Source organism: Dreissena polymorpha, chromosome 6, assembly GCF_020536995.1.
Source record: "Dreissena polymorpha isolate Duluth1 chromosome 6, UMN_Dpol_1.0, whole genome shotgun sequence".
Lineage (NCBI taxonomy): Eukaryota > Metazoa > Mollusca > Bivalvia > Myida > Dreissenidae > Dreissena > Dreissena polymorpha.
Genome location: NC_068360.1, coordinates 1639098 through 1648889, shown reverse-complemented (window position 1 = coordinate 1648889; position 9792 = coordinate 1639098). Strand labels below are relative to the sequence as shown.

At 34.8% G+C, this 9792-nt stretch overlaps 1 protein-coding gene across 3 annotated transcripts; it reads right to left on the bottom strand.

The window, feature by feature from the left end:
* Positions 1-2051: 2051 nt before the first annotated feature.
* Positions 2052-7646, bottom strand: LOC127835246 (uncharacterized). 3 transcript variants are annotated; one of them, XM_052361580.1, is made up of 4 exons: positions 7515-7646; positions 5385-5889; positions 4734-4868; positions 2052-3147 (listed from the first exon to the last, which is right to left on the bottom strand). In XM_052361580.1, exons 2-4 carry the CDS (start codon positions 5881-5883, stop codon positions 3080-3082), a joined length of 702 nt encoding a protein of 233 aa, XP_052217540.1. In that variant the 5' UTR covers positions 5884-5889; positions 7515-7646; the 3' UTR covers positions 2052-3079. The 3 variants fall into 3 exon arrangements, with proteins under 3 accessions (XP_052217540.1, XP_052217541.1, XP_052217542.1); XM_052361581.1 differs by lacking the exon at positions 7515-7646 and adding an exon at positions 6824-6933; XM_052361582.1 differs by lacking the exon at positions 4734-4868.
* Positions 7647-9792: the final 2146 nt, after the last annotated feature.

Sequence of the window (9792 nt, the reverse complement as noted above, 5' to 3'; positions counted from 1 at the left end):
AAACATTGCTGTTAATTACACGTATGTCATGGTTTTCCTTATATTTAACATTTATATAAAATCTGTTTTCTATATAATTCGTCGTCATAATGTCGTTGTGCTTTTGAAAACACTAAGTTTGTTTACAGTCACTTATGAAACAATGAAAACACATAGCATAATATGCTGACAGTGATAACTGACCCTTTTAAAATAAAAAACTCATGACACTTTTGTCAATCATATGATTTTATGTACTGGTATACATTGCATATCATGTAAGGACTTAATATAATACATCACAATTATACAATTGTACTTTTGAAGACAGTTCGTCCTATAAAACTCAACTACTGAAAGTTAAACATGAAAACTAAAGAAACTGCTGATAATTAGATGATGCTTTGTGATCATATTCATGATTTATTACTTTATAATCAAAACACAACACTTTATTTGATTCAATTCGTAAGAATTATATCGTGGTGCTTTTTAAACCCTTTTTCCTATTACTTTCAAGTACAAAACAATCCAGACACAAATCATGTTGATTTCTCGCTTGAATGTTTTTGTACTTTTCGGCCTGATAGTTTAATAGTGTAATATTTTCACAAACATGACGTATGTTTTACAAAATCTACATAAGGTATACATTAAAGTTTTCCATAAACTTTTATCAAATATATTATTCTTATGCTTACGAGTTATCGTGAAAGAGCGCTAGCAAATAATACGAAAACAAGATAAGGCACTCCAACTCCCCTTATTACCTTGTGTTCCCTTTGCAAAATATGGAAAACTTCAAAGCATATTTGCATCAAATTTAGCAACAAAGGAACCATTCCCTTAATGTATTAATAAGTTTGTCACTTTTTTGTTAAATTGGTTTAAAAGAGCGTAAATAGAGGTATCCCGATTACATTTAAACGTGTAACGAAATATACACAAAATATATAATAAAATATTGATATGATTTCAACGTCTTCGCCAAAACAGGCGAGAATCATGTCTTTAAAACTCACGTTGTTTATTGTTCTTAAAATATATATTAATTGATAACTTATACGAATAGTATCGGTATAGACTTCGTCCTATGACATTTTACTACATGATTATGAAGACACAGACTATGTCGTTGACTCTCGTTCATGCCTGGATGGTTACATATGTGGAAGCCCAAAATCATTCCACTCTTTACACTTCTATAACATAACAATTTATAAAACAACAAATACCGCAAAAATCTGTAATGAGTTTACTTGAGCGTGTCAATGAGAAAGCGTTGGTCATTAATAACAAAACAATTACAGGAAATCCTACGTAACATATTTTACTGAATTTACCCTTTTACAATTTCTTGAACACAGTTACATTTTTTATCGCAATTGTTTTCCAATTTTATGATATTGTTTTCAGTTGGATAGACTATAAATACAGCATAACCCGAAAATATGAATAATTACTGCGGCGTCTTAAAGGGTCACTTTCACATACTTTACATTGATAAATGTTAACATTGGATCCATAAAGCTCCAGTTAAAAATCAAGAATACAATATAAAAAAGTAACCCTATTCAAGGCTCGAACCACAGACCCCTGGAGTCCTGGAGTAAAAGTCTACACATTAAGATCACTCGGCCATTCGTGTTCACACAGTCAAAAATGTAATTTACACTGTATATAAGCAATCCTCGTAGTTTCACAAAATATAACGACAACAACAGAACTCTCCAAATTATCTTTTCGCGTTGCAACGCTTTATAATTTTCAGGTTTTTAAATCGTCAAAAGATGCATATTATGGATATGTTAGAGCATGGTAAATGCTTCCTCACTAACACAATTTTCCAGGGTGTATTCTTCAGGACCCCTCGTAGGCCTCTTGGAATTACAGTTTTGCCTTCAAACCGTATTCTTATTGAAAACCCTGACAGTATACAACAACATGTTTTAGAAAATACATTTCGACATTGTATAGTGAATTTACTCACTACACTGATTAAAATTCGGCAAGAAATTAATTTTCGAAACATATAACCCTAACACTAGAGAAATAAATGTTACTAAAATATGCATGGCTATGTTTATAAAATATAGAACAGTGTTGACAATTTTCCATGTAAGTTGCGAACCTTAGCACCTCTTTTTGCTACCAAAAAAACACATAATCTTACTAATAGAGAACAGTCAAGGTAAGTATTTAAATTTTACAATAATCGCATACTGAAATTATAATAACAAACAACTAATATTTGTTTGGCTACTTTTGATTATAATTAGCAATTATATTAAGACAAATTACATTATATGTAAATGACTCTCGTTATTTCGCAATGTGTACACCTGTTACTATTATATGAGTTCCGTCAGTACATAGTACATTCCCTTAGTGATTTTCTCAATATGTCAAAGTAAAACATTCGGAATTAAGGAACGTCACTTAGCCTAATTAACAAATCTTGGCAGCTGTTTATACCCCTGCTATTTACTTAACGCAGATATGCATGTACAATGTATAGCTGTTATAATCATCGTCAACCAAAATAGATGTATCAAAAATCTTTCAATACAAGGTCATAAAAGGACCTTGCACACTGGTCATCTCTAGCCCATCAAAGTAGTCTCATCTACATGAACATATTTAACAACTACAGCCATACGTTGTTCATAAATTTTGGTTATCTTTAGATGTGAAATGCGTATAGTTTTGTTTAAGTTTTAGTATTTGTACATATTCTCCATGTTTTGAAGCAATCAGATAGTGTCAGGTTATACAATTATCGAACAATATGATACGAACGATCGAAGTAGTACATAAGAAATCAGGGTAGATCGGGTTATTGGAAACAAACAACGTTTTCTAGAAACGATTCGTGCGTTTGATAAAAATGTCTAGAGAGGAGAGCTATACGTGTCTATATTAATAATCAATGTATGTTGTCGTCTTTGTATGATCAACTCCATGAAATTCAAGCATTGAGTGCGAATGCTGATAATCCGTTCTCGCAACATCGCTGGTCCAACTGATGCACATAGCGCCAGTAAAACAATCATAATAATTACAAAGCCTACAATACTGGCGACAATTATCATAGTGGGAGTTAGTCAATCCCTCTCGTTTCCTCAATCGATTCGTTGTTGTCAGCGTACACAAGTTCGTTCGTAAAATCTGAAACACAGTGAGATAGATAACATAACTGTGTATTGATTGATTTAAAAGTATTTTTCACAATATATTAGTTAAAACAATAATTTAATCTGAATGTGTTTTCATCATACCTAAAATATCGTACACCAATGAATACAACGACTCGAGTTTTTTTCATATTAAAACAGATGATTAGTCATAATGTATACATCTAAGCCTCTGGAACATTTCATGATCATCAAATATGCATTGAATTGTATTGTTCCAATTTTAATTGCATTACTAACGACGACGTGCAATATCGCATTCCAACGGAATACCGTTAGGGCCATCGTGGTTACACATTAAAATACAGAGGGCGACAATGCGATAGTGCGATAGTACGATGGCGACAATGCGATAATATGATGGCGACAAAGCGATAGTACGATGGCGACCATGCGACACCGCGATAGTACGATGGCGACAATGCGATAGTCTTCGTGCTGTCGTTATCGTATGATCGCATTGTCGCCATCGTGCTATCGCACTTTCGCCATCGTATTGTCGCACTGTCGCATTGTCGTCATCGTACTGTCACATTGTCGCATTGTCGCCATCGTACTATTGCCACCGTATTGTCGCACTGTCGTTATCGTATTATCGCAATATTGCATTGTCGCATTGTCGCCGTCTTACTATCGCATTGTCGACTATCGCCTTCCGGTACACAAACTATTCTTATTGCAGAGACAAAATAGATGACTTTATAAAGATGTACTTTGAAAGAGCTTACATTAATAATTAAATCAAATTCCTGTTAAGTTATAGAATGGGTATTGATGTAAGGTATGCCGGACTGTATAGTATTTTTTAAAGCGGCACTATCTAGGAAAACAATACGATTTGCGTATGTGTATCGGAAGGCGATAGACGACAAGTCGACAGTACGACGACGCCGATGCTACAGTGCGACAATACGATGGCGACAGTGCGATAGTACGATGGCGACAATGCGGTAATACGATGACGACAGTACGATAACGCGATAGTAAGATGGCGACAATGCGACGATACGATGGCGACAGTACGATATGACTATTGCATTGCCGCCATCGTACTATCGCATTGTCGTACTGTCGTCATCGTATTATCGCATTGTCGCCATCGTACTATCTTAATGTCGTCATCGTATTGTTACACTGTCGCATTGTCGTAATCGTAGAATCGCATTTTCGCCATCGTACTATCGCATTGTCGCCATCGTACTATCTCATAGTCGCCATCGTACTATCGCACTATCGCATTGTCGCCTCTGGATTTTAATGTGTAACCACGATGGACCTAATGGTATTCCGTACATTCCGTTGAGTCCATGATCTATACACTGATACAGAGGCAACAATGCAATACAATCTTGATAGTCAGCTGAGAGAAAAAACACACACTATAAATTAAGATATTGTATGGGGGACCAACACACTGAGTCGAAGACCCCATCGAATGATACATTACTTAAACTAAGCATTTAAGCACTCAAACTAGATCATATACTGAGTAAAAAATAAACAAAAAGCAAGAACCAGCAATTTATTGGCAATTATCTTGCGACAGCAAACATAACTCACATTTACACTGTCTTTGTATTTCCGGATTGGTGCAGTTGAGAGGTAAGAATAGATCGCATGCGTTCCTGCATAACTGACATTGTTTGCTTCCAGGAGCAGGCAAATACATGTCGGTATCGCATGCTTGTTGTGCATCTATATAAGGAACCATATGCCACAAACGCATGCTTAAAGTTATAAAAAGGTGCACGTATGCTCAAATACTTAACACTCTTCTCCAAAATTCTTGTGTTACTGGTAATATATTTTCGTAAACTATTTGTCAATCTTAGTAAAGGACAATATTCTAATTACTATAGATCTACATCACCATATCTATTGAAATAGTTGTCATATTGCACAAACTTAATTAAAAACTAAATTTTCCAATTTAAAGACGACATTGTTGGCGGCAATAACCGATGCGATTAGAAGACCACATTTGCGTATGATTGATACATATGTAACATTCCGGGTTATTTTGTAACTATGCAAAGCAGATTCATTCTTTATGGTCATATGCGTTCACATTCTTAACTTTGTTAAATTGTGTGCAACGGTAATTACTTAAAAATGCAAGCAATATTACTTTTCTGGGTAGAGTATGGCTAATTCTTTCATGCATTTAATAATGATTCCATAAAAATACAAAGTAAAGAAAGTTTATAATACCGTTCAATAATAAGTTGGATAACCGGTTGCCATCAAACCCGTACGGCGAAAACACATGGTCAGGACTTGTAGCCAGGTCAGCCAGACCCTTTGAAGAGGACTTAGTTTCAACGACCACATAAGTCTTTTTCTTCAACTCTTTGATCCCCTTCATGTCTCCATTTACTCTGCTTTCAGTAGCAAGGATCAGTCCGATTTGTGGCAGGTCTGGAGGTCCCTTGAAATTGTGTTTGTAGTTAAACGTTGCAAAGGAAGCGTTTATATATACCACGTACGATTCAAAATTGAAATGCGTTAACACGGGACATTGCGAGTTTTCATATTCCTCTTTGCTCCCGTCAAATAGATCGTCGTATTCATACGCGAGGAACCCGATGTGGATATGGCTTCCACTTGGTAGCAGGGAGATAGCATATTCGGCTATCCGCATTTGATTTACAAAAATGCCCGCGGGGTGATACATCGCAAGCACCAAAACGGAGAAAAGTAAAGGTCCCATTGTGCCCTGAAAAATATGAATGTATGCGAAACTTGATACACGCATGTCCAACTATAAAGCACATTGAATTGCTATTTTTATTTTCTATTTTAATTCATGTAGGACGTACACATTGACGATGAACGAGTTGTTAACATAAACTCGATCTTCAAAACATAAAAGGTTATTTAGAGCAAGTTAAACAAGTTCTATCCGATCCTCCAAGCTACACACTTTCATAAGCTTTAAAACGATAACTGAAGTATGCCAAAGACTAATAGTTTTTAAAACACACAATCTACTATTAACAACCAAGAAGTCGACCTAAGCATATTTTTTGCACGACTTCATTCAGAATATAACATTATGAACAAATGATATAAGTTGATCGTCATCGTTGTGTGAAACACTTGCCCATCAAGAGCACGATTTTTCACACAGGTTCTGTCTGCCGTGTGACTGGATGTTTCGAAAAAACGCATTATTTGAAGATGTAGTAACTATATGTATATTTGGATACTCTTTTCATGTTTAAGTGAAGAGCAAGTACCACGACCGATCAAAATGTTATCGGAATAGAGATATTTAATACTTTTACTTAAACATTGCAACTTATGTGTATATGCTTTTAAATTCCGCATGTGTGTTTGTTACGTTTAAGTTTGTTTTCGAATACAATTCAGAAGAAATCATCGGCCCCCACTCTCATTATTTCCGGGGTGGGGTATCTTGACCCACATAAGACCACCGCTACTTAATTTCAAAAACAGACATGAACTAAACTAGAAACTATTTTTGGTGCATATAAGGGACATATACCTTGTCACGTCTTATCCAGTAAACATAAATAAATAAATGTATATTGCGATTCAATTTACGTCAACTAAAGAAAGCATAGCACAACCTTTGCCCATTTGTGCGCAGTGCAAACATTCTTTGTAAAATTATAGCATGTACTTACTCAAGCATATCATTTTGATTTTAAAATGTAAACACTATTCCCTTTTTCTCACATAATGTGTTGTATACATGCTACATAGCATACACGACTTCATATGTGGGGTATACGTGTCTCATGTGCACATAAATTCGTTTCAAATACAAAATCGTAAGGTGAAGTGGTGTGACTTTTCTTTGTAATCCCAAAAATACTTTTCAATACCAAACCTTGATATCTTTATTTTTGTTAATATTGTGCTCTTTGGTCTTACATTTTGCAATGCATTCACTTAATAAATAATATTCAAACGAAAAAAAAACGCTAACAAAAGATGGTAAAAAAGTCCACTAGTCTTAATGTTGCTTTTAGTCAATCGCCTTGAAATACTATTTTGTTTCATGAAGTACCGAAAATGTATTCTAATACTATAAATAGAATTACAGATTTGCGGTTTATCTGATATTAATAATCAAAGAAATAGAACACGAAGAACAATTGTAAATTAATACCTCGAAATAATGAATGTTAAATAATTTAAGCAATAAAATAATATGTTGAACAACGTATAACGTGCTGTTACACAACTATTTTGTAATCGCTTCCTGTTTCGATTTCTAATAATATTTCTTTAACATTCCCAAATACTTTCTATGTTCTTCAAATGTTCAAAGACATATTTTTAAAGTTCAAAATAAGGCAATCTGTTACTCACGTGTATTGCCTTAAAATGCTTCCGAAGTGCTTTGCTTTACTCTGGTGATATGCACATGATAATGCTCAATGTCATCTATGAATCAACTCAAGGTGGACAAACAATAAACAATGCGAACCGAAAGAAGAAAACAAAGGACAAGAGATAACATAAAATAAAAAGAGCTATATACATCGTATTATTTATATATAGACATCGATTATTAACGAATAATGAACTTAAAAACATATCAAATGCAAAGAAGGTTAATTATTTTCTAGGTTGTTTAGAAGGTTGGCAACAAATGATTTTACATATTTAATGGAAAATTGTTTGAATCGATTTATTTATAATGCTTGTGACCACATTGTTACCTTAGAATAGCTCTCCATAATATCAGCGTTCACACTAGAGAGAGACTTTTATTTCAATGTTTAGTACCAATTGTTTACTTTTTCTTCTTAAGCCCCAGCGCACAACTATAATAATAGAACACTTAAAAAAAAAGATTTTAATTACATATAACCGAACAAATGCAAACACGAATTAATATAGGTCAATTTAGAAATTATGTGTTTGTTAAAAAATTGTGTTTCATTGTCTGTCTGCATCGTATGATTTCTTTATGAGGAAAATTTCCCTTTGACCAAAGACACGAATGCACGTTGGTCAATGAGGCCTTTGGGTACAGTGTTTAGCCAATTTACATCTTTACCGCGGGAATGCTCTTTTTTCAGATCATATGCAAGTATCTCCTCCCCTGTCTCATCGCTTTCCGTTTTAATATCTGCATAATGTAACCCTTCACTCTCCTAGTCTGCAACGCTGCATTGGGTCTGTTACGGTTGTCAACCGCTGCTGCCAACTCCACTGCTCCTGTCAGTGCCAATACGCCATTTAGCCGAAGGATATAAGCGTAAATGTTCACAATAAAGGTCTTTTCACTTGAAGCAGACAGCAATGGAAGACTCCAACAACTACTACGGGTACTCTTTCATTATTTTTGGAATTTGAAGAGACCCGCAGAGGTTCCATGGTAATTCGATGCCGATTCCAATATAAAGTTGATGACTTCTAAAGGTGTCTGTAGGGGCAAAGTTCAGGCTCAAGCTGCTGGACTAGTCGCATTAATTATTTATTTGTTTATTTCTTTGAGAGAACAATCATTAACGTGTTTAGTCCGACTTTCTGCGTTTTCGCAAAAGTGACTGTCTGGTCGTAGAAAGCAAGCATGTCCGGTACAAACGAGTAATATAATAAGATGGTATATTGAGTGGGAAAATAAGAACTTGATAACGCATCCAAGAGTACGCGGTTTTCCGTTCGGACCACATGTTGTACCGCACTTTCGACTTTATGATTACAGCTTGAGAACACAGAGCCATATTGCGAGATCATTAATTCGGTTGTGTAAGTAGAGTAATAAGTAGCGTAACTTGATTTAATGTGTAAAAAGAAAGTGTTTACAATTAAAAGTATTAAACAAATTTAAATGTTTTGTGACATCAACAACGGAAACCTCTGTAAGCAAATGCTTTGTGAGACCAATACTCTCGAATAAACGATTGGCAGTGCGATTAGTTATCTTCCGTGCATCGTGCATTATTGGAAATAATAATGAAAGCAGAGGAACATTGTCTTACATGTTTGTACGTTTGATTCCCAGCTTTTGGCGTATTGTAAATACACAAGAAAATCTGCAACTGTACCATTACGGCGCAAGTTGCTAAACAGGTTTTCATATGTGAATATTCTATGATGTAATATGCACGTCAACGTATGTTTTCTTGTTAATTTAATTGAGCCTTGCCAAATCTCCTTTATATCACTCTTCAATAAGGATACTAAATGACAGAATTGTTCTAAAACTCTATGTGGCATTCTTTTTATTTAAAGTAAAATTTAGAATATGAACGAAAGCAGAAAGAAGATCCAGGACAAAGCATGGCATAACAAACACGTTAAGGTTCGGGGCAAAAAAGGGATCGATCGAGCTAGTTGAAACAAACTTTGTAACAGTTTACAATCCACCGAAGTAGACCCAAACGAAGTGCAGCCTAATTACAGAAAATCAATACGGAGACAAAGTCAACCTGTAAGAAACGAAATGGGTAGTGCGAATCCGCAGACATTTAAACCCAAGTTAAACTTTGTCATGAAACAGTTCAGAAAATATAACATAAATTTATCCGACATTCACTAATTCGGCATCAATACACCCGAGTAATAATGATTAATACACATGTAGCTATATTTACAGATTTGTCAATACCAAACAATTGCATGTACCAATATTTAT

Excerpts from the sequence above, each read along its gene's own strand:
- LOC127835246 (XM_052361580.1), bottom strand. The coding sequence starts at position 5,883 with ATGGGACCTTTACTTTTCTCCGTTTTGGTGCTTGCGATGTATCACCCC. Across the intron at positions 4,869-5,384 it reads ATCCAACTTATTATTGAACG|ATGCACAACAAGCATGCGAT; the intron begins GTATTATAAACT and ends TTCCTTATATAG. Across the intron at positions 3,148-4,733 it reads AATACAAAGACAGTGTAAAT|ATTTTACGAACGAACTTGTG; the intron begins GTGAGTTATGTT and ends ACTGTGTTTCAG.